This window comes from Stigmatopora argus, chromosome 13, assembly GCF_051989625.1.
Source record: "Stigmatopora argus isolate UIUO_Sarg chromosome 13, RoL_Sarg_1.0, whole genome shotgun sequence".
In the NCBI taxonomy this organism is placed as follows: Eukaryota; Metazoa; Chordata; class Actinopteri; order Syngnathiformes; family Syngnathidae; genus Stigmatopora; species Stigmatopora argus.
The window spans coordinates 17,456,510-17,481,208 of record NC_135399.1 but is presented as its reverse complement, the minus strand read 5'-3'; the positions used below and the strand labels follow the sequence as shown (position 1 = coordinate 17,481,208).

At 44.6% G+C, this 24,699-nt stretch overlaps 3 protein-coding genes and 1 long non-coding RNA gene across 4 annotated transcripts; 3 read left to right on the top strand and 1 right to left on the bottom strand.

Moving 5' to 3' along the window:
* On the bottom strand, positions 1-22,713 carry LOC144086867 (uncharacterized). The gene is made up of 4 exons (XR_013304592.1): positions 22,336-22,713; positions 18,769-18,869; positions 1,441-1,512; positions 1-190 (listed from the first exon to the last, which is right to left on the bottom strand). It is a non-coding gene; the product is annotated as an uncharacterized LOC144086867 (long non-coding RNA).
* On the top strand, positions 12,769-14,189 carry pou3f3a (POU class 3 homeobox 3a). The gene has a single exon (XM_077617024.1). It carries the CDS (start codon positions 12,813-12,815, stop codon positions 14,187-14,189), a length of 1,377 nt encoding a protein of 458 aa, XP_077473150.1. The 5' UTR covers positions 12,769-12,812.
* Positions 19,345-20,590, top strand: gpr45 (G protein-coupled receptor 45). The gene has a single exon (XM_077617365.1). The coding sequence runs from the start codon at positions 19,412-19,414 to the stop codon at positions 20,573-20,575; it is 1,164 nt and encodes a 387-aa protein (XP_077473491.1). The 5' UTR covers positions 19,345-19,411; the 3' UTR covers positions 20,576-20,590.
* Positions 22,145-23,872, top strand: c13h2orf49 (chromosome 13 C2orf49 homolog). The gene is made up of 4 exons (XM_077617026.1): positions 22,145-22,285; positions 22,357-22,520; positions 22,936-23,131; positions 23,396-23,872. The coding sequence occupies exons 1-4, from the start codon at positions 22,145-22,147 to the stop codon at positions 23,450-23,452; spliced, it is 558 nt and encodes a 185-aa protein (XP_077473152.1). The 3' UTR covers positions 23,453-23,872.
* The last annotated feature ends 827 nt before the right edge of the window (positions 23,873-24,699 follow it).

Here is a 24,699-nt window from a genome sequence, read left to right as displayed (position 1 = left end):
GCTAATTTAGCTTGAAATCATCGTTTTATGGACCCGCAGAAGAAGAAGAAGGAGGCCAGGCGGCGTTTCCTCCGCGAAACCAGAGCCGTCCCGCTCGACTGGCGCCCGCCGCCGCCGCCCGGTTGCTTTTTATAGCCGCTTTTCCAGGCGTAAAAAAGGTACCTTTGACCCCGAGTGGCGCTGACGTTCCCTGAAAGTAAAATCAAACGAGTTTTGCAATGGTAAAAGTATACTTTGTATTAATTGAAGTATAATCATATCAGGGACAGGCGGATACGGTGAATAATGTATCACCATGCAGATGTTTGACGCTCACGTATTCATGTATTCCTTTTTCGCCCATGGTACGGCGGCGGCGGCGGCGGAGTCGAGCCCGGTACCTTGGTACCTGGATTTGGATTCGCTCACGACGAGGACGAGCGGTAGAGGAGAACTCTGGCGGACTTTTCCCCGTCCGACTTTTAAGCAAACTTTTATCACGTAAAGCGCCGCGGGCGCCGACACGGAGGGTCACGGGAAGCGGGCGAAAGGCCGCTAAATGTTAGCGGAGATAAATAAACATGATTTAAAAGACGAGTCAGCTCCTGTTAGGACGGCGCCGTGCTTCATTTGTTCCGCCGCTCCGAGGGGATGAGGAATATTTAATCAAGTCTTCCCAGAGACATGAATAATCACACGTGGACCGGCGTACGCCGACGATGTTTGACATTTACATACTAACGATTTTGCTTTTGATTTCAGGGGCCGCGGATTAGCAAGTATGAGGAATCATCTGTTTAGGCAAGGATGAAAAAAAGAAGTTGTTATTAGGAATGATTCACGGCAATGACGAGGCTGATAAGTGTGAGACATTTCGGAATTTGGGATATTTAAGGCCATTTGTTTTTATCATTTTGGTATGAACGGCCCTTTTAATTTGTTCTCTATTCTGGATTTGTTGACTCCTTCCCCACATAAAAATGTTAAATATAATTTAAGACAGGACTCCAGTTACTTTCTATGTCCCCCCCAAAAAATGTCAGCAAAAAAACTAAATTTCAAATTCCAAACAATGCAGAATTTATCAGACAGTAGATTGAGAGCAAAATGTAGCTTTTGCGGGCTTAATAGTATATTACTTAACGGAGGAAAATCAATGAAATAATCATTCCCACGTTGTAAACTCCAGATGAATTAATTAGGCAGCGTCTTATCGCGGGATTACGGGACGGCGTTAAGTACAAATCAAGCAGGCACTTAAGGATTTAAAGAGCGTGTAAGCCACGGCTCATTTGATAAACAAGGAAGCAACACGCCGTTTCCAATGGCAACTTTCTCCCGCCGTTTAGTAAAAGCTGAACCCAACATCGAGCCAACGTAGCATTCAATCCGATCTGTTTCCAATAAACCCCGATGCTAAGTCATTTAAGCCATTTTGTCAGATGTCAAGCAAATACTCACCGGCGACCAGTCTCAATCTTAGTCCGCCTCTGGGCTTAAGACAGCCGGGATGGGCTCCGGCACCCTGTGAGCCTGAAAAGGACAAGCGGTGTTGAAAATTAAAATTTGAAAAACAGGAATACAGTCGTACCTCTACTTAAACTTGAAAATTTTGTAAGTAGAGCAGTACTTTATATGTAAATTCTCTCATTCGATCCACGGTGTACACAAAACTACCAACTAAACCCTTTAAAATTGGTCAAGGTGTCCCAAAAAGTGTGTACTTGATCCCAAAAATAGTCCGCTAACACACACATTCTTCATGCTGGTACGTCTTACTTGGCGTATGCGCGAGTTTCTCGGCAACGCCGCGTGGAACGCTGATGTCAGCGTGATGGCAAATGCAAAAAGAACACGACGACATCGCGTCTGGACTTGGGAATGAAGGCCGAGGACGGGCAGCCGCGTCGGACTCGTGGCGGATGATAAACACTCAAAGTGCACTTTGGCTTCCGAGTGTAGTCATGTGGATAATTGCTCTGGGACTTGAATTGCGCCCAGTGCGCAGATAGAAACACGTTTGTAGTGGAAGGACTGGGAAGGCCGGTCCAAACTAAACGGGATCAGTTTGCGTGGCATAGATTGCGGGATAGCACTTAGCTAGTTAGCAATTAGCACTAATGAATCGTTTGGTTGAGGGCGACGGAGATGGAGCTCTGGGGCTCAAGGCCAAGGGCGGGAGGAAGCCGACGTGTCAAGACGCCGACCTCTGCCGCCTTGACGTTGGCCCCGAGCCAGGAAGGCGAACTTTGACCTTCCTAAGGTGCTTCTGGAAACGGAGCCAGATGTGACTCTCGCTGGAGTAAAAAGGAGGAGTGGCGTATAATCCAAATGAGGCAATATCTCTCGTGCTGCTACACCAAATAAATTCAATTAACAATGTAAACAAAGGCCATTAGGCGCGTTGAGGCATGAAGGCCCGACTTGGGATGCACTGCAAGGTCAAGGTCACACACACATACGCACGCACGCACAAACACACAAACATCAATAGCTAATCGCTTATTGGTCAGAAATCTTATGCTATGAAGGAGTGAATCTCCCCAAACTCAGCAGCAAAGATATGGAAGATTTCAATCTAGCTCATTAGTAACTAAAGCTTAAAGTCCCACGATCAAGAGCTTTTGGACAACAATGAAACGATTGAATTTTGTCAAAAATAAATGAGCAAGACTCGATCACTATTGAAATTGTGTGATAAAAATTATTTATGTCACGGTTTACTGAAGGGAAGGATTCCAACAGAGGGGAAAAACACTCATCGTGACTTGTCGAAATTTAAAGAATGTCCGAAAGAAGACTATTCTGCCATAAATAACTTGACTCAAACTTACTAACTCCCATCCATTTTACAGATATAAAGTAAATATGACTTTCAGGAGAAATGCTTGAAATTCAGCAGACCCTTGGCAGAATTCAGCACTCATTTGTAATGAGTCCACCCACATGATCAACCATTATTTTTAATGCGTTTAGAAGCAAATGGTTATCGTGACTGGAGTGTCGCTTTAAGAGCAGTAAATTTAAAAAAGAAAAGTCCTGGTGGGGGTCCTGGGGCTGGCCCTCTTTGCTCCACATTTTAAGTGGTGTATGGCCTTCCTCCATGTATTGTAGGCCTTAACAAAGACCTTCATGTTCAAACAGCAATTACTCTCTCATCTCCCGAGGCATCGGCGCAGGTCTAATTGGATTTAAATGAAGCCCCTGCCCCAAAATGTCCCTTTGTTAGGGCAAATAATATGCAAGCCTTTTAATTAAGATGCGATAGGAGGCCACGTGGAGTGCTCGCTTTCATGTGCCAGTCTTCAAATGGATGCTGCTGGATCCAACCCAAAAAATGCGTCGCTTCAAACTTTAGCTAGCTGAGGACAAATGACTGACTCCTTAAATCTAACCTTCCGTGACACTCTTTTTACTGTAAAACATGTCAAAATAGTCACGTTTGCTTCCATTCTGATGGAATGGTGCGATGCAAAAATGTTTTAAAATTCAATTCCTATTCCTTTTTGGACTACAAATGGTTTTTTTCTTCTTCCCCGCACTGCTTTATAGCCTCCATCTTATAGTACATGTATTTTTACAGTCTTTAGTATGGTTGTCCAAAGTACTGAAATGTATCCAGATATACAAAAGTATTCATCTTCAGTTATTTCTTTCTTTTAGCATGACAACAGATCACCAGGAATTCGATGTCATGGAGTACAAATTTTTTCATTTGCTGTCCAAATGGATTTGACTAGTCTAGTATTCATATAGTCCTCTATAGAATTTAAATTGAGATTTGACTATCCTCGTCAAAGCCACAGAATGAGTTATTCCACAAAAAATACCACATTTAATTTTAGGTTTTATAGTTAAATAGCATCAAAAATAGTATCAAACATTTTTGGAGGGGCGTGTAATGATACCGAGTTGAAATTTTGAGTATGGTTGCAACAATTTGCAAAAATCAGTGGGTGTGGCTTAAAGAAAAATCCTAAAAAGCCTAGCAGGATTAAATATAAAATGATTTTTTGACTGAATTTGGATTGTTCACACACTTCCGCAGTATGCAAACGGTAAAAAAAGAGGTTTCCTTCAGTGCGCAAGGTGGGATGGAACTTGCTGAATCAGCCGTTATCACGTCTACTCACTTTGCAGCGACGGTCGGTGATCATTGGCCGCCCCGAAAGTGATTAGACGGCAACTCCGGACGTTCCCTCGGTGGAAATCTCCTGTCGCGGATAATATGATTGATTGATTGATCGGCAAGTGGCGTCCTCAAAGAGTTGCCTTGGCGGCGCCGAACGCGACTGTCAGCCATCTGCTCGCGTCAATCGTTCAACCTTTGACTTGATCACTTTGTCGAGTCAGCTTTCGACGAATGCTTCGAGGGAGGACCGATGCGACGGGATGCAAGTGGGGGCGATTTTCTGGTTGTAATTTCGGTTGGAGAATAATTAGGAATTGAACATTCGGAACCGTTTTTATTTTCTAGTTTGTAAAATGCAACGTAAAATGGCTTTCTCAAGTTCTTACATGCCGAATAAATGATTGAAATATGCAAAAGAGCATTAAAAATAAATGTGAAGTATGGAGACTGCAATAGCAATGATTTTTGGGACGGTGTGCCTCTGCATAGTTGAAACTAATGTCAGAAAAGTTAGTTCTGGCGATGGTGATTTTTGGTGACCTTCACGACCTCGCGTTTTATATAAATTTATAGCTATGTTCTGGAAGCACTAGGTCAGAGAATTTAAAAGGACGGGATGACGGAGAATTGACTAAAAGAGTCTGGAAGCAAACATTAATCTAAAGGATAACCGTGACACGATGAAACTTTACGTGATTTTCCATTTGTCTCCAAAGAGGGAACACTTGATCTTATTTGCACTTAACATGGAAAGTTTATCACAGAATGTTCAATTGCCCAATTTGCACATTTCCACTTTTAAAAGAAGAAATGATGTTTGCTGATTGAGCGATTAGCCGCGCCATCATCCTTTCTCTCTTAGCGCTAACAGAAAAGTTCATTCCTGCACCATTTCTCCATGATTAAGCACACTTCCAGGAAAGATAATGACAAATTGAACGTATAATCATCATTCCCAGAATGTTATTAGTATTATTCATCGGCCAGGAGTATAATCAAAGAATTTTTTTCCCAAATACAGGATCCGTGAATCCAAGATGGACACAGATGAAAACAAAAGAGAATATCATTTTTAGACGAAAAGAATTAGCATTGAGAATATTAGATGGGGGTTGCTTGGCGTCTTGGAGTTTGCGCGCGGAAGCCAGAAACATTTGCGTCTCTTCAATATTCCGCCGTGGTTCCGTAAGGTTAAGCCCAACGTTTCTGTGTGCTTTGTCAGTGAATTAATCATGATGATTAATTGGCTTTCAAGTTAAATATCCAGTGAGTGGTGTCAGGCTGCCAGACATCATGGGCAAATTGACAGCTCTTTAAGGAGAAGCAGATTGATTTACACAGCCGCTAATGAACCCCCCCCCTGCTCCACCCAACAGGGGAGCAAAGGTAAACAAGTCCTTTTTTTGCTCCTCGGACTCCAGCCACTACTTTTTGGATTCGACTTCTGAGAGCCGGCCGGGGATCCAGTTTGGACCATTTTATGCCAAATGGATGTTGATGTACATTTTGCTCTTGCCAGGCCTCCAGTTGCGGGTATATTTTCATTTTTTTTGTCAATACATTGGAGGCTTCGTCCGATAAGGCACTAGCATGACACTAGGTATGTATGATATGTATGTTAATGCTAGCCGCTATCGTACCTATGTTATGCTAGCCACTAGCATACCTATGTTTATGCTATCCGCTAGCGTACCTATGTTTATGCTATCCGCTAGCGTACCTATGTTATGCTAGCCGCTAGCATACCTATGTTATGCTAGACGCAAAGGTACATATGTTATGCTAGCCGCTAGCGTACCTATGTTATGCTAGCCGCTAGTGTGCCTATGTTATGCTAGCCGCTAGCGTACCTATGTTATGCTAGCCGCTAGTGTGCCTATGTTATGCTAGCCGCTAGCGTATGTTATGCTAGCTGCTAGCACCGTATACATTCAACAGTACAACGGTACAAAAGAGCATCATTTAGGTGTCTTGGAGAAGTTTTAAACCAACTTGAGCTTATTGGCAAAAATGCAACTGGTTTCTCGTTACACTGGAGTTTGGTTTTTCCAATTGTAAATGGCCAACCTTGCGTCCAAACTTTTCGTGTCATATGTCAAAGCTGGCGCCATTGCAGGAGGAGGTCACGGCTGGAAAAAAAATTAAAATTAAAAATAAACCAGCCAAGCTGGCACAACATGGCGTGTTTTGATGTGGGCCGCTACCTACGCTAACCCCCCTGAGCTCTTCTGATCTATTATGCAGCTAATTAAAACACCCTCTCCACCTCCGCCTTTGCATCAGAGTCATGGTCAGACTCCTTTGTGCAGTACGGCTGGAAAACAATATCAATAACAACAACAAAAACAACAGTCGCCTTTGGTCCAAGGAGGAGAGGAGGAGGAGGAGGAGGACGCTCTTTGATGATGCACATCAAAGACGCGCAATGAATCGGACCACGTTCTGCACGCCAAGGTCGTCTCTGGTCCCGCTCGGGCGGCGGCGCGTCGGGCCCTGCCCCCGACGCCGTCAAATCGGGCAGATAGCGCGTGACGCCGGTGGTCCGTTTTCCTTCGTCCCTCGCTAAAGTCGGGGGTCAGCCCAAGTCTTTTGGGGGAGGCGACGGCCAAAGATCAAACCCCGACACGGCGAGCGACAACGCCACCGCACGCGTCATCGCTCGTCTTGGATTGGCTCTTTACCGCTCCGTGACTTTACCTCAAACAACCCATGTGAGGAACTCGCTGGGCAAAAGGGCGCCTTTATAAAACGGCTTGCGGCGGGCGGGACGCTCCACAGAGAAGTCCGTCTATTCGCTAACGGCGCGGGGCTGCCCAAAGGGGGCCCAGAGGGGGCCCTTGGGGAACACCTGCTGTTTGACTTGGCTCTCCACGGCACCCCGCCACACAGACCTGCACTTGTCCGTGGGCAAAAGCCGCGTGGCTGCAGGTATTTCCGGTAATAAAAAAAAAAGAATGTTCCTCTGTCATACACAATGCCGCTACATTGAGGGATCCAGATGAAACCCCGAAAGGAGGAATCACAGGGCAGATATAGTATGGAGGAAAAAAAAGTAATAACGATCATACCTAGGGACAATTCAAAGTGTTCAAGAAGCCTACAACGCACGTTTTTGGGAGGTATCGGGCAAGTGGAGTTCCCGGAGAAAAGCCACGCAGCCAAGGGGAGAACATGCAAAGTCTGGCTCAAGAGGAGATCCTCTACTTGCCTTGGACAGATTGCATTATTTGTACTTTTGGACTGCAACGGTGCGACAGCTAGAAAACTTTTTAAAATTGGCATAGCAGGGCACTCCAGACGAATCAAACTTCTAGAAAGATCAAACTTCTAGAAAAGCAGTCTTTTGCAAACCTCCTCTAATTCCAGTCGGCAAGCCACGGGTAACGGGGTGATATATTCGAGAAAAGTCCAAGTTGTCAAATGCACGTTTGTCCTCCGACGCAGCAGATGTTTGATCTCCTCCCCGCTCTTCCTGCGCTCTTAACCTCAACATGGAAATGCATTTTAAATGCCATTAACGGACTTGAATAAACACTGAAAGCCGGCCAAGTGATTCTCGCACACCTGCGCCCACAGGTAGACTTGCTGAAAGGAGCCAAAGTTGTCCTCCTATCTTCTCCCCACGAGTGTCCTCTTACTATTTCTTGTCCATTTGGCCCTTCTGCAATTATCTCTTGGGAGTGATGGCGCTCATTTTCCCACATTAGTTCTCCCTTTCGTGCATAATTTGGGGGCGCCAATGAGTCGCCATGAATAATGGGGGATGGAGGGGGGGGGGGGGCGCCAATGAGTCGCTGCGCTACATCTGTCCATCGGGTGTCATTACTCGCATCCCAGCAGGGCCACGTAATTGACAACTGTTCCTAATTAGCCAAGAGGATCGCACCCACTCCAGAAATCTATGACTGGATATCATTTTTCGAGTAGAGCACCCAACCAAAAACTTACTGTACTTTTCGTACTAGCCCATAAAAACATAGTTCAAAAGGCCGTTCGCTTTCGACGACCGCCATCCGACCTTTGACCTTCACCGACTAATATGTTTATGTCAGATCGTAAATGAGACTTATTGACAGCTAAGTTGGCGCGGAAAAACGAACATAGCTTTTCGTGGCTAGCAAATTAGCATCACCGCTTCTCTCTCTATTAAGTGACTTGAATGAGGTTCCTTTCCCAACACTGACATTTCATTCATCTTCTCTTGTATCTATTTATTCTCAGAAAGTTTGCAGGGGTGCTGGAGCTCATCGCGACCAACTTTGGGCAGTAGGCGTTAAGATCGGTGCAAAACGAGACAAACAAACGTTGACGCCCACACTCGTATTGAAGGACAAACAAGGACGCGCACGAATGGTATTCGCTAAACTGCAAGCTGCATTAAAATCTCAACTTTGCATTTTAATCTTATTAGACTTAGAGCGCGCGTGCCTGGCAGTCAGGCGAACCCCAAAATGTCTGAAATGATCCATTTGAAATGTACATTTTTTGCTTTCGGTTGGTGGGGATAACCCCCGACCTCTACAAATAGAGGCTTGACATTTGCTTCCACTCCGACCAAATCTCCGCATCCCCCGTTTTCCCGCGTCTGAGCCGGGCGGCCCCGCTGAGCTGGTCTCCGCTGCGCCGCCACGGCGCTCGCTTGTGATTTGGAGCGCTCGGTAGGGGTGCATGCGGAGAGAGGGACTCCCGCTGAGAAGCCTCTCCAGCGCTGAAGGTCAAAACATGGCCGGGATGAAGCTACAGCGGCTGGAATTAAAAGATGAAACCGGGGGAGTTCCCCCTCGGTGGCGCTTCACTCAACTTCTTTCTTTCTTTAGACGCCACGCACGCAAAAGCATACGTACGTTGACCCTCAGCGGGGAAGCTAGCCTCGTTTGTTTGTGTTTATGGAAGCAAAAAGGCAATCTTACATGAGCCAAACTCACTGTAACAATGATTCGAAGATAGAACATTATTATCTTAATGAAGGACTAGTTAACTCATGACATAATATACAGTTAAAATTGGAGTATGCAGATTCATGCAACATTCCTGAATGGATTCATGAATCTGGACATTACATTTGGAAAAAGTTGATATAATAATATACGTAGCGGGGAAACTCACATTCTCAATCCATGTTTTACAGCGTCAAAATTTGTCTACTATTTATTTTTGTTATTTCCACTACTAAATCAGCTGCACGTGATATTGTAAATTGTCTAATTATTGCAATACCACCCTAACAATTTCCACGTAAAATGTGTACGTCGAAGGAGATATTAAAAACATTGTTGTAATGTGATGGCAGTACTTCATTTTCACATTTACTTGAAAGAAAAAATATATACATTTACAGGAAATATTTTGCTTTGGGATCAAGATTTTTAAGAATTTTTTCGACATCTAAAAGTCTTTTGGTGAATAAAAAAAGAGAGACTTAAGTCAAATCAGGAGGACTAGTGAGAAAATATAAATAACCTTGGTTTATGTGATGCAAAATGTCCTAGATAAGCTAGCTTACTCGCTAATTACGCATTCGATTTTGTTCGCTTTTTTGGTTTTCGGTGCTGCTTAATGACACAAACAAAAGCGTGAACGACAAAAAAAACATCTGTTTCTTTGGATGAGAATCTCCCAACGTCCAGATGGACTTTTTCCCCCCCCCAAAAAAGCATTAGCATATTTCAAAAGTCAAGCCCAAAAAATAGCCAGAGGGCCCAAATGGCGGCCGACCCGTTTGGCGAAGGCTCCGACCGCAAAACGAGAGTTGCACCGATTGGACGACGATCGCTCGTCAACACCACGCCGATTAGAATCTCTCCATCGACTCCGACAAAAAAAGAGACGGCAGAAAGGGAGAGCGGCGGCGAGAGGAACGCGCCTCAGAAGTCGGCCGGCCTCTTCACCCAACTTCCTTCATGAATAACAAATCAGAGGAGCAGGCAGTACAACATATGCAAAACATTACGGCGTTCTTCCAGACTCATCTGGCGTCCTCCACGCTCTCGCAAACCGGTTCTGCTCCTTTTGGACGCCGCCACGTCGTTCCTATTTTGCTTATTTCACGGGTTAAATAAGTGGGATTTCAATATTTTCCCCAGCACAATCCATCATTCAAGTGGAAGTGTTCCAAAATAAGGGTGGAAATTTGCACTTTTTACTTCAAATACTACCTTATAAAGTCATTTAAAAAGAAGTTTTAAGACTATTTTGCTACATTGGAACTTGGCTGGGTAGCAGTGGGAATTTTTTTTGCAGTTTTTGCAAATATTTAGTGCTGGAAAAGATTGGAAAGTGCTATTGCTATTTCAAAAGTTACTTTTCAAACTGCTATAGGTGAAAAATAGATATTTTTTAAAATAAGTGATTATAGATTATATTTCTATCAGAAGATAACATTGCTCTCCTAGTGTAATTATAGAAAGTGTGTTTGCAAATAAGCACACAAGCACTGCATTTTTAAAATACAGAAAGTATATTAGGATTTTGTAAATATATAACTTTTGGCAACTTAAAAAAAAGCCCATAAGTGACATTACTACCAGCATTTTTATTTAATAGTGTCTAAAAATGTGGCACTTTGCAGAGTAAACACTTCATTTACATGCAAAATTGAAATATTAGCCAAGTAAGCTTCCACTTCATATTCCGACTTCATTTTTTTTCAAATCAATTCCTTACTGTGAAGTCTATCAGTGACTATTTCCTAAACTATTTCCTCCAGTACGTTCCCACGTCAGATAGCCCCCCAAAGTGCAAAAAAATACACCCCGAAAAGCGCGCGGTCACATTTTGCAATTCCCTCTTTTTTTTACCACTTGAAAATTACAACAAAAAAACACATTAGCATGCAAAAGGCGTCCTCACCTTCCTTGTGTCCAAAGCTGAGAAACGATGACACAATTATGTATTTTGTATATTTATTCTTAACATCCTGAAAGAAAAGCATTCAGACTGCTAAGTCACGTCAAAAGAAAGTGGATCTTTCTTCCCATTATTGTCTTTTTTACCTCCCATTCGCGCAAAAGCTCAACCAAAGAACAACATGTGAAATATAGTTTTTAAAAGAGGTTGGAGGACAGAAAAGCTCGGTTGCGGTCGTCAGTAAACGAAGCCGAAAGTTAACAAACAGATGCTTGCATGTCATCACGATGCTACTTTTAGCCGTTCCGAGGCGTATTTATGACATAGTGCTGAATTTTATTGTTTGCTGTGAGCGCTGATTCCTAATAGGATTGTTTTGGTATAGTGCAATCTGATGTTAAATTAATGACAAACTCACAGAGTGTTTATGCATTGGGATGATGAATTAAGACAAGAAAAAGAAGAAATAAAATGACTTGTACTTGAGTTGAGGGTTGATAATGGCAGACAATTGCCACTTAACAGCAAAAGGTGAGCAACAAAATGTCAACAAACATGGAAAAATAGTTACTTTTTTCTGTGTTTACACATTTTCAGCCGCAAAACCACGCAATTAATTCAAATAAGTGAGAAAAAAAATGAAGATTCTAATTCAGGGATCATACTTTTCTTTTCCTAGTCTCTGTTGAACATTTTTCCTATAAAGCCACAATAATGCGCAATGAGCACATGAAATGAGATGTCATTCATGAAATTGTGAGGTCATATTCAATCCATTTTTGAATACTTTTACATCCATGACAAGCTGTGATTGCCAAATTGAGTAAATAACGCTATGACATATTTTAATTTGATTTACTGTATACTGCACATATATATATATATATATATATATACACTGTTTTAAAAAAAAATGATTCTAATGGGTGGGGGTTTGGGGTATTTAGGTCAGGTATATTGTTATTGTTGGTATTTGTTATGTTTTTTGTTTAAAAAAAATCAAATACAAGCTTGTGATTGCCAAATTCAGTAAATCAGATATGACGATATAATACATTTTTATTTTATTTACTGCATATATTTTTTTAAGGCAAAAAACTTTCAATGGGTGTTTTCATCATATCGCAGAATCGTGTGTTATCCTGCAACACATCAAAAAACAGACTTATTTCATGTTTTTGGTATGCAAATGGTGACTTTATTAGAGATCTAATAGGAAAGTAAATCATGTTTAAACACAAACAATGAGGAAACTGATGCTTTTGGGTATTTATTAGCTGCTAAAATAGTCTCTGCAATGATCAAATGTCTGATTTTGAATAAACTTCTTGTCATCGTCTCATTTTTACTGCTAGTGGTAGTATTATTATTGTTAAAAGATCCTCAGGATCTCGCGTAAAATAAATGGAGTGCCCGCGTGAGATGAGAGACCCTTCTTGATGCGCGGACCCGTTTGGGGTCGTTCGTCCAATCAGCGACGACCCCGAGGACTACTCTGCTCCTAATTGGCCAGCCACGGGAGAGGGAAGCTTGGCCGTGGTCGCTGTTAAACACATGTTCGCTTCCTTTGCTCCGCGGAGGATGCCTTCCGACACAGCAGGGAGTTTTAACCCTTCTTTTTTTGTTGTTTTTTAAAATATCATCACGTTTGAAAAATCCATATTATAGAAGGGGGAAAGGAGGATGCCAACTTTTACGGAGGCACGGATCAAATTGTGAACGGTCCTGTGGAATATTGGCGCTGAAGGAAAGTTTGTTTTGGTTTTTTAAACTGCCTCCACGGACTGTTGTTGTTTTTTCGCTTTTTTTCCGCGCAAAGTGCAATAGCCGAGGGTTTAGAGGAAAATCCATATTTATGATTTGGGGTATGGCGACAGCCACGTCCAGTCCGTACCTCGCCAGCAGCCGGATTTTGAGCGGCCCGGTGCCGCCCCATTCTGAGCGGAGAGGCGGCGTCATGCAGCCGGCGAGCGGCGGTGGCGGCGCCGTCACGTCGTCCGTCTCTTCCAGCGCTTTCCGGGGGGACCCCTCGCTCAAGATGTCGCAGAGCGACTTCATGCAAGGCGCCACCATGGTGTCCAGCAACGGGGGTCACATGCTGAGCCATGCCCACCAGTGGGTGACCTCGCTTCCCCACGCGGCGGCCGCGGCTGCGGCGGCGGCCGCTGCCGCGGTGGGGGCTGCCTGGCCGGCCGGCTCGCAGCCCCAGGATGCGAAGAGAGGTGGCGGCAGAGAGGAACTCCTCCTCCACTCGGGCACCGCCGCTCTGCACCACCGTGGCGGCGGAGGGGCGCACCTGGGGAGCCACCAGGCGCACCCCGGCGGCTGGGGGAGCTCCATCAACATCAGCGAGGGTCAGACCCAGCCTCACCAGCACCAAGCGCAGCAGAGCCTGGTCTACTCGCAGCCGGCCGCCACAGCCGCCGCCGCCTTCACCGTCAACGGGATGCTGAGCGCCCAGAGCCTGATGCACCCGGCCGCGCTGGTCCGCGGGGACTCCCCGGAGCTGGAGCACCCTCCTCACCACCAGCAGCAGCATCACCATCACCACCACCATCACCACCACCCTCATCCTCACCACCAGCAGCAGCATCAGCAGCAGCAGCACCAAGCCGGCCACCCTCATCTCACACACCAGCACCAACACCCTCAGCAGGAGGTCCACTCGGACGAGGACACGCCGACTTCGGACGACCTGGAGCACTTCGCCAAGCAGTTCAAGCAACGGCGCATCAAACTGGGCTTCACGCAGGCCGACGTGGGCCTGGCCCTGGGCACCCTGTACGGCAACGTCTTCTCGCAGACCACCATCTGCCGCTTCGAGGCGCTGCAGCTGAGCTTCAAGAACATGTGCAAGCTGAAGCCGCTGCTCAACAAGTGGCTGGAGGAGGCCGACTCCAGCACGGGGAGCCCGGTCGGCTTGGACAAGATGGCCACGCAGGGGGGGCGCAAGAGGAAGAAGCGCACGTCCATCGAGGTGAGCGTCAAGGGCGCGTTGGAGAGCCACTTCCTCAAGTGCCCCAAGCCCTCGGCGCAGGAGATCAACGGGCTGGCCGACACGCTGCAGCTGGAGAAGGAGGTGGTGCGCGTGTGGTTCTGCAACCGCAGGCAGAAGGAGAAGCGCATGACGCCGCCCGGATTGCCGCGGAGCCCCGACAACTCGGCCTACTCGCAGGTGGGCGACACGCCGCCGCCCTCCATAGACTGCAAGAGGATGTACGGCGACACGTGAAACATGGCGGGACGCACCACCCAACCAAACGGACTTGTTTCTTTCTTGCTTCCCTTTTGTTCACCTCACTTTACGCCATTAATAATCGACTTTTTGTTGCCTGCCCGTCTTCCACTACGTGGCCTGTGTGTGTATGTGTGTGTGTGTGTGTGTGTGTGTATGTGTGTGTGAGAGACATTTTACAGCAGCGCCAAACTATTTTTTTTCCCTTTTCTGAAAACTGACGAGAAAAAGATTCAAGCGAGACGTCGAATCGCTTTCATTTTTTTTTGCACCCTCTTATTCTCGAAAGCAACAAAAAAAAACTAGACTTACTACCATTTAGGTTTGTCGCAATTGTTTTTGTACCCCTGTAAATATTTTGTCTCCTTTCCGTGTCGGTTTATGACTGACATCCGTGTTCTCCAAGTACAAAACATTCCTTTATACATGTTCCCGTCCAATGTGTCTTTGCGCTATTTATTTTTCTTCCCGTCTTATTTTGAGTGAAGAAATGAATTATTTAATAAATTGGACATACTACCTGACGACATGAGGTGATCTTTATTGAACGTGAACGTATGATGCTGTTTGACTTTGGTAACGTGACAAGAATATTCATCAGGTCTTAATATAAATATATATAAATTTGCCGTGCACTCTTCTAAAAAAAATGGAGTCAACAATTTCAAATTAGCAAACCGCTTAGTTTAAGTGGAAGCGTAAAAATTAATCGCACTAATATCTTCAACATCCGAAACTCAAGAATAAAAGCACATGATTTGCCAATCTTGTACATGACAGTCGATATTTTCTGCTCGTTAGTATAAGTGTCTGAATAGCTTTGTAGCAACTATTAAATATGACCATTTACAACTATCGCAAGGACCTTTTGGCATTAGAAATTAATTTTAAAAAAGTATTCGTAAATGGATTCAATTTCACAATTTCATGAACGACGTCTAATTTAAAGTGCTCATTGCGCATTATTGTGGCTTTATAGTGTTAACCAAGTAATTATCTGCAATAATCCCATTTAAAAAAGGGACTGAAAATCATCACTGACAACAAACATGCACTCCACATTAAATAATGTAGACTATTACATAGTTTGTATAAACACCAAGAGTATGGAATATTATTTGCAAAATGGAAAATACCCTAATATAATAATGTATTGTAGTACACGCAATTTTTTTTTAAAAATCAGATCTGGTCTAAGAATGAAGCTAGCACATTCCCACTGCTACCCGACCAATTCTACCAGATGTGAACCCCCCCGATCGTGTTCTATTAAAGTCACAAACGACAGTTTAAACTTTAAAAAAGGGGTCCAATGTGACAACCAAAGATTTCCAATGGGGGTGTCAAAAATACGGCTCCAGGGCCAGAAGGCGCCCACTCGGGGGTCCGATCCAGCCCGCCAAGTCGACTGAACGTCAACCTTTACAGAGCACGGCCGCAAAGTTTAACTTAATCTTGCGTAAATCCGTCCAAATGTACCTCAATACGCGTTTCTGAAGGGTTCTATTTTTTCCATTTTGACACGGCACCCCACGCATTGACGCGCACCATCCCGCGCCGGCCGAGTTCAGCTCTCCCAGCTGGCGGGTCAACACCCGCGCGGTTGCCAGGGTGACAGAGTGACACCGGGCAGCCGCGCTTTGGCCATGCACCATGGATTACGGCGGCGTGCGCTTTCTTTTCGCGATCGTTAGCAGAGCACGCCCTTCGAGGGAGGGGGTATACGATTAAATAAATAAATTTTAAAAAAATCGGGGCGACGAAAGGCCAAAAAGTCGGGCTGACGAGAAGCCAGAAGCAAATAAACAACACGGTCTGTGAACATTTTACTGGTAGTATCACAGCACATATGTAAAATAAATATCTGGCGCTCATAAGCGTGCTTTTGCTCGGCTTTTTACGTTTTAAAAGTAAAGTAACTTCACTCTTGGCCACGTCTAATTATACTGCACATTATCAAGGTGGTAAAAAGGTGGGTAAGTGCATTCGGGGTAAGTTTAAAGCAAAACTACAACAACAATAAGAAGCCAAACATAGCTCATTCATTCATTTTCTGAACCACTTATCCTCACAAGGGTCGCGGGAGGAAGGGGGTGCTAGAGCCTATCCCAGTCGACTACGGGCCTCAGCGGGGGACACACCCTAAAGCGGTGGCTAGCCAATCGCAAAGCACAAGGAAACAAACAACCAGGGACAATTTAGCATACAATTAGCCTAGCATGCATTTTTGTTATTACCGCTTCCTATATATTAAACAAGTAAACTTACAAAAATTAAAGTACTTGTACATCCTGACAGACTTTGGAGTTCACTTACAATCCAGTTTGCGTGTCACTTTTATAGATAATCATTCACGTTTACATTCGTACTCCAGCATGGACAATTTAGAAAGTATTTAAATATGGTTTACGTCGTTTGGAAAGTGGGTGACTGCTAGAGTACCGTGAGAAAAGCCATTACAGCATAAAGAAAAACTGCAATAGGAATTGAAAATTCCCACTTTCATTACGAGAAGGAGTCACCGGTTGCGTGCGGTGTGTCAATACAGGACTCGGGAAAAGTGTGTTAAAATGTGCAAAATGTCCTAAATGTAACTCTCTGTTCCTAGTGTATGTGCGTGTGCATGTTTTTCTTTGCCCTCTCAATATTCTGATTTAAGGGGAGAGGAACATTTTTTCACGCAGGCCGTGTTTGCTTTTTAACCGAATGATGGAGGGGCGACGTCTCGGCAGAGGTGAGGAATAAAAGATATTAATTCTCCCTCCTTATGAGTTTGCCAGTAGACGTGATGTGCATGCACGTGAGGTGGAACTGAGGTGGGCACGGGCAGCGTGCCACGCTGTCAAGTGGAGGTATTGAAGGAAAAAAAAGTAGTGTATCATAGTGATGACTGGATGAAAAAAAATGTTAGAAACTCCCATAAACTGCCGTTTTAAAAATGCGTTGAAGGTTTCTTTCATTGGGATAGACATTAGATATTTAGATACGTTTACTTCAGTCTTAGCACGGCAAATTTTGATCTTGGACGAAAACGCCGTAGCGACCTCAAGTTCTGCTAGCCACTTTAGTCCCATTTTTATTGTATAGAAATCTTATTTATGACTACGTATTTATGCATGCGCTCTATGGTGAAGCTTTAAATCTCATTGTACTTGTAGAATGACAATAAAGGCATTCCATTTCATTCAATTAAAACAGCTGTTTACTGCAGAACCGGCTGCGGTGCAATACTGCCATCTAGTGGATAAAATTATAGCATGTGATTAAACACACGTCATTATAAAAAGAGTTATTCATTCGCTGGATGTCCGACACTACCAAGACACTAATAAAAATTCAAATGAACATTTATGTTTAGATTGGGTTCTGTGCCTATTTATTTCTTATTTAAATGGCACTGTCCCTTTAAATCTGCGTCCATCTGCTTCGTGCCGACGTGTCGCCAGTAGGCGGCAGCATGACGACCAAGCACACGGCGAGACGTTTTCGCCTCCTATTTCTTCAGTTTCCTCGACGCTATGCACTTGAAGGCAACACGAGCAAAAGGATAAGCACCATGCTCCAATTTAAGAGCCTCAAGGTGAGTCTATTCTATCATTTATCGAATTAACACTTTCCCATTTCATCCATTATTGTATATTCCTCTATTTCTTCCCCACGCAGACTAAGGGAAATATTAAAAATTGTTCATCTGTCCAAAAAAAAGGCATATTGATCGCACGGTGGGGGAGAAAGAAAATCGACCGAATTGTTGCAGTGACATTATTGGCTGGCACATAAAAAAATGTTTCCTACGGAAAGCCATTTCACGCATGCATATTTTAAGCCGATGAAAAATGTAAATGATAATAAAGGCAGAATTGTGAGTTATTCTTCGAAGGGAGAAAGAGGAGGCGACCTTGCGTGTGTGGAAGATTAAAATGGGCAGCGGAGAATATTTTTGGTCAGGGAAGCGCGACGAGAGTATATAGGATGCTTGTTGCCATGGAGACGCTCATCTTGTTTCCATAGCAACAGCCAGCAAAACTATGCGGCGCTCTCGGAGAGTTTTTGTGGAAGAATGTTCCCTTTGGAAAATGACTTTGTATTTGTGTCAAGTGTGGATGTGATGATAGGGTTGGAAATCGGAAATCTCAAATATGGACACAATCTATAGTATACTTTTCATTTTACTACAGACATATGGACGCAATGTACGTATAGTTTTCATTTGACTATGGGAACATCTTGTCATATGGACAACACAATCAACATATAGTTTTCAATTGACAAGGGGAATGCCCTGTAGATTGTTTATTATTGATCAAGAATGATATCAATGAGGTCATCCTTCTTAATTAGAATATTGATCATTGTATACTATTGGAAAGCAGATGACAGGTCCGAAATGTGCTTTGTGAGTAAAACCTGTTTCTAAAGTTACAAAGGGCGCTAATGAATGGTATTTTTGGATAACATCGACAGATTTCCCACACATCAATGAACATTGATTCATAATCTCTAGGCCTAATGTATTTGAAGTGAGTGACGGCGCCGTTTCAATGTTGTGGATGATTTGTAAAGGCCTCTTTCTTACCTTGCCAGATGCCGTCGGCCACGGTAACCGACACGTCTCATTTGCGATCGACGGCGACGTCTCGTCCGGATTTTCTCTCATCCTGAAGCGTCCTCGTTCGCCTGGAGGTGGGAGATGTGTGATTAATGTCGTGTCAATGACACTTGTTAATTAGCAACTGTATTAAAGCTAGCGAGATGAACACCTGCATCGTGTTACTGCATCAATTAACTGCAGCTTTTCATAGAACAACATTAAGCTGTTTTTTTTAACAGTGCGGTATTTGTCTATGCTGGTCTTACCAAGATTTGTTATTTCGGTTCTGTTAATCATTAAGTAACATATTTGGTAATCACAAAAATAAAAATAAAAATAAAATAAAAAAATCTGGAAAATAATTGTTATTTCAGGGGTATTTTAAAACGGAAAAGTACTCATTGGAGTCTGAAAAATTACTCCTTGCCTGTTTACATCTGAAAAATACAGTACATGTTTAGGAATTAAAGCAGTGATTAGAGTTTTTTTTTTTTTTTTAACACAACACTCTCCGTGCTAATTTCCAAGCTCCTTATCCGACCGACGTCCTCCATTTTGTGCCTTTCAGATGAAGCTGCGGCCACGCCTTTGACGGGCCCGGGCTTGAATTTGGCGCTCACGTGCCACCATGGCCTTTTGCAACAACCAAAGCCTGGCCAACGGCTGCGACTCGCCGGAACCGGACGACGACGGCGTTCTGGCCCCCGCCCGACCGGGGACTCCCCTCCTCCTGTCGTTCGGCCTGCGCGTGACTCTGGCCGCCGTCATGATCTTCATGATCACGGTGGGTTTCCTGGGCAACGCCATCGTGTGCCTGATCGTCTACCAGAAGGCGGCCATGCGCTCGGCCATCAACCTCTTGCTGGCCACCCTGGCCTTCTCCGACATCATGCTCTCGCTCCTGTGCATGCCCTTCACGGCCGTCACGCTGGGGAGCGCCGAGTGGGGCCTGGGCGGCGGATTCTGCCGCGCCTCCATCATGCTCTACTGGCTCTTCGTCCTGGAGGGCGTGTCCATCCTGCTCATCATCAGCGTGGATCGCTTCCTCATCATCGTCCAACGGCAGGACAAGTTGACGCCGCACCGGGCCAAGATCTTGATCGCCGGTTCCTGGCTGCTGAGTCTCTGCGTGTCGCTGCCCTCGGTGGTGGGCTGGAGGACGGGCGCCGCCACGGGCGCCGCCGACGACGCCTGGGTCCCGCAGTGCGCGCTGGGATACAGCGAGTCGTCGGCCGACCGCGCGTACAGCGTCCTCCTGGCGGTGGCGGTCTTCTTCGCCCCCTTCGCCGTCATGCTGTACTCGTACGTGTGCATCCTGAACACGGTGCGCCGCAACACGCTGCGCGTCCACAGCCACGCCAGCGAGCCCTCCTGCCTGCCGGCCCTCAACCAGGTCAGCAAAATGAGGCTAGTGGGCTTGCAGAGACCCCCGCAGATCAAGGTGGACATGAGCTTCAAGACCCGGGCCTTCACCACCATCCTGATCCTCTTCGTGGGCTTCTCCGTGTGCTGGCTGCCCTACACGGTGGTCAGCCTGCTGGCCGTCTTTAGCCGCCGCTTCTACTCCAGCCCGGCTTTCTACCCCGTCAGCATCGGGGCGCTGTGGCTCAGCTACCTGAAGACGGTCTTCAACCCCATCATCTACTGCTGGAGGATCCGAAAGTTCCGCGAGGCCTGCAAGGAGTTTGTGCCCAAGAACTGCAGGCCGTGTCCCAGGGTGGCGGGCCGCAGCCAGAGGAGGGTCCGGCCCAGCAACATCTACATCTGTAGCGAGACGCAGTCGGCGGTGTGACGGGGACCGACCCGGGTCGGATTTGGAGTCGGACCTGCTCGACGTCTCTTTCTCCTTTGCGATCGTCTCGTTCTTCGTGAGCCCTTGTTTCGTACGTCGAGTGGCGGTGGTCATCGGGGATGGACATTAGACCGATTGAGTGATTATTATCTCAATATTACTGGAAGCGAGCAGGCCTGACTTTGGTGCAGGCGGCTCTAATTAGTTCCGGTTAGTGCCTTTCTCCCCAAACTCAATCTTAATGAAGACAAGCAGGACACAAAATGGAAGCCTGGATGCTTTTCTCTTGGATTTTCCCTTCTCCAGCTGCAACTGTTATCTTCCAAAAACATACATCTTATGTTAATGAGACACTCAAAATGGATGCGCTTCTTAATATTTTATCGAGTATACTATATGGATATCATTGACTGTGCCCAAAGTCTACCCGAACTTCCGCAGTGCGCCTTATGTATGAATTGTGGTTGTGCTCAAAGCTATTTTGTTGCAATATAACTGTATTTCATTTTTACCAGCAACGCACTCGCTACACACATTCGTCGAACCGTAAATGCACAGAAAAAAAGGAAAACAAATAAAACAATAATTACGAAAGACAGGAGCAGTACATGGATGACTAATACTGATATTTCATCCTGTATATGAGAAAAAATGATAACTGTAGAAGCCATATGGTAAAGATCCTCAACAAACAACTGGTTAATTAGTGACGAGGTAATGCAGTTGACTGCAAAACATTAAAATGCACCCTCACCCCTCAAAATTAACAGAATTTCTATAATAATTAATGGTCAATTAATCTATTCTTTTGCCCATCCCTAAACTGGTGATCATTCTACTCAAACATTTTTCTCTCAAATAAAATGAAAACATTTGTCACTTGTTGTTGTCAAAAACTTCTTCAGAAAGATGACCACGTGTATTAACTGTCCAATTTTGACTTGTGTAAATAATGGGGTAACAATCACAGAAACCTACAAATAAAAAATGATATTTTGAAATGACTAGTGTGTCTTTTGTGGAACAAAAAAAATACAACACAACAATGAGCTCATCCACTTACACAATGTAAACAGTGCATGGGTCACATGACAGTAATATATTGCCTTGTTGCTGGGATACATCTTACCCTCACTGCAAATTTCCTACGGAAGTGCTCATCACTGAAAACTACTGAAGCGGACAAACCCAACGGAGTGAGGATAATTGTGAATAAATCCAATTGACATTTAAATTTGCAACAGAGGGTGGCATGTGGAAAAAAAAAACTAGAAAATGCCAGAGCAGAATTAGCAGTTCCTTTCACCACAATGACTGCGATACAAGAATTAATCGGAAATTTCACGAGTACTCATCCCACATTATTTGATGGCAAAAGGATTAAACTTACAATAAATAATAATGAATTGCCATTCATTACTCCGTTGACTTTAATGTTATGTGTGGAATGGCACCGACGCAAAATGGCCGACCTTTGACAACCACTCAATCGCTATTGACTCACTACGCGCACCAGATATCTAGCCTTATCTGTGTGATATCTATGGCCCGGGGCAGTAGAAGGCGAAGATGACGCTGAGCAACCTGGGAAATTCCAACATGGCGACCTCCTGTGATATCGCCAGCCAAGCCATTTATACTTCACAAGTCGATATTTTACTGCACCCTGAGCTGCTTTCTCGGGATTTTCTCCAAATGGTTTTAAGCGAGGTGAGCCATAACACAAAAAAACACATGTATAAAGAAGTCTTTGAGCTTACCAGTTGTTGTTGGTGTCTCAGAAAAGGCTCAATTCCGACCATTGTGAAAGTGGGGACCAGCTTGTAGAGCTCTTCGTGCGACATGTCATCCCGAGGCCGCAGCGTAGTTTACCCAACAGCCGCTGGGGAAAGAGGATGGCGAAGACGCGAGCCAGACGAGAACCGAGCGGCTCGGGTCAGGACGGGTGAGTCGGCAAGCCACATGGCGAAATTCATGGAAATGTAAAACTATTTCACTTTCTTCGTAGTGACTATTAATATAAAATGGGTCAATTACACTTGACACATAAGTGAGGTACGGCTGATAAAAGCAAAAACAAAAACAAACGGGTGTTCGAACACCTAATCATGACCACATGATCCTAATTGTACGCTGAAAAGAACCTGTTGCAAACCCCGCCTCCTAAGTGGCCACTGACCAATCATAGAGTTTAGAGGACGTCCCATTCTCAAAGTGATTGAGATGGTTGCTGTGACGTCACCCACTGTCTTAAAAATCTCAAGGCTTTTTAAAAACAACCCAGTTTACTCTTTCTATTCTATACATAACCTTTACTTCGCCGGTGGCCATTTTGTGTCCTCTCATTCCATTTCCTGCAGCGTGTCAAAAGCAAAGAAGCCAGAAACAAGCCTGTCGTCGTCATCTGCAGTGGCCGATAGGTTGAAACCCCCTCCGGCTCGAAACCTGACCAACCCCATCCGTCGTTTATCTGCCACTTCGTCATCTTCCTCCTCCAACCAGAAATGTTCTCACAGCGTGGACACGGCAAGCCTCAAACGGGACGCAAACTGCTCTGTAAGAACCGTAATCTATTTCTACCATTGTTCATATTTTGGAATTATGATCACATTTGAACTTACAGTGGATAAAACATGTTTGCATTTGATTCCAACGCCTCTTTTTGTGCTATAAAGAATCAAACCAAGATCATTTCAGGTTAAAAATGAATGTCAACGATATTTTTGGACTTGCATGCAAAATTGTCTGACTCTATTTTGTGATTGAACTTTTGTAAAATCGTTTGCTGACACCTTTTTTTCTTCTGTTGAATGTCATCAGAGTGCGCTGACGCCTCCAGAGGTGAAGAGAAAGATCCAGCATGTGACATGGCCGTAACATCTGAGTGACAGACAGCCTGACGGCAGCAGCTCGGTTCTCAAAGCTCACAATATTTTGTTATGCCCCTCCCCCCTACGCATTGGCATCCCATAAACTCCGCTCAAATCATCAACTTTATCAGCGAGCTCCCTCATAAAATGCTCTTTTATGTCAGGACATGAAGGAGTGGAGGACTGTTGTATCTTTGCACGACGAATAAGCTTCTTGTTCCTGTAGATTTTCAAAACAACACTGATTTTTGCTGTTATTATATTTGGGACTAGTGACCAGGAGTGGGCAAAGCGGTCCTCGAGGGCCACCACGGTTGCAAGCTTAGTGGTCTGGGCCATCCGGCACAGACGTAGACAAAGTTGGATCTTGGGCCGCTGTGGGCGGAGCCAACTTTTTGTTCCAATTAAGGCGTTTTTTTTTCTTTTCGACCTCGTACTTACAACGCCGCCTGTTCTTTTTTCCCCCTTGTTTTATTTGATAAAGACACGGAAAATAGAAATGGGATCCCAGGTCAGTTCTCAGTAAATCATTTAATTGCAAGAGAAAAGACAAAGACTTTCGTGTTCTGACTCCATTTAAAAGTCCCCCTCCCGCAGTCCAAAGTGGGCATTAGTTTTGAATATAAGTCGCTGTGTTTCGTTTACCTGTTTTGACCACTAGAGTGTAGTAGTGAGTACAGTGTTTCAAGATAAGCGTGGAGTGTGTAATAAATACTACAAGACTTGAATAACAAAAGAAAGGAATAAATGATTACTGTGAACAATGTCAATTGGGACATATGTGGGTGAGAATGTACTTTGAATATAGTATATGACACAAGACATTCAGCACAGACACAGAGAGCCAAGAACCAACAGGGGTTGATCCAACGGGGGTTGGGCTCAAATACCAGCACCTGACTGCAATCCACTGATTGCACTTGTAACATACCACAATTGTGGAAAGGTTTTTTCTTTCGAACTTGAAGCCAAAGCAGCCAAAGCCGCCCCTCACCCCCTGCGGCCCTTTGACGAGTAGTTTGCCCACCCCCGCTGAAGTCTATAGATACTTGTGATATTTGTACCTAGTTTTTTTGTGTGTGTTAGGTGTTTAATATGTATGATAAAGCTGAAACCTGTTCTACAATTCACAGCCAAGTCAAATAAAGACCTTTGTTATCATAACTCTGTGACTCAGCCTTGATTTTGTGAACATATTTTGGATACTTTGGGGGGTGAAATTACACTTTAATGGGGAGGCATTTAACGAGGGCT

Coding starts and splice junctions, on each gene's coding strand:
- pou3f3a (XM_077617024.1), top strand. CDS start 12,813: ATGATTTGGGGTATGGCGACAGCCACGTCCAGTCCGTACCTCGCCAGC.
- gpr45 (XM_077617365.1), top strand. CDS start 19,412: ATGGCCTTTTGCAACAACCAAAGCCTGGCCAACGGCTGCGACTCGCCG.
- c13h2orf49 (XM_077617026.1), top strand. CDS start 22,145: ATGACGCTGAGCAACCTGGGAAATTCCAACATGGCGACCTCCTGTGAT. Junction 22,521..22,935: donor AGCGGCTCGGGTCAGGACGG/GTGAGTCGGCAA, acceptor CATTTCCTGCAG/CGTGTCAAAAGCAAAGAAGC. Junction 23,132..23,395: donor AACGGGACGCAAACTGCTCT/GTAAGAACCGTA, acceptor GAATGTCATCAG/AGTGCGCTGACGCCTCCAGA.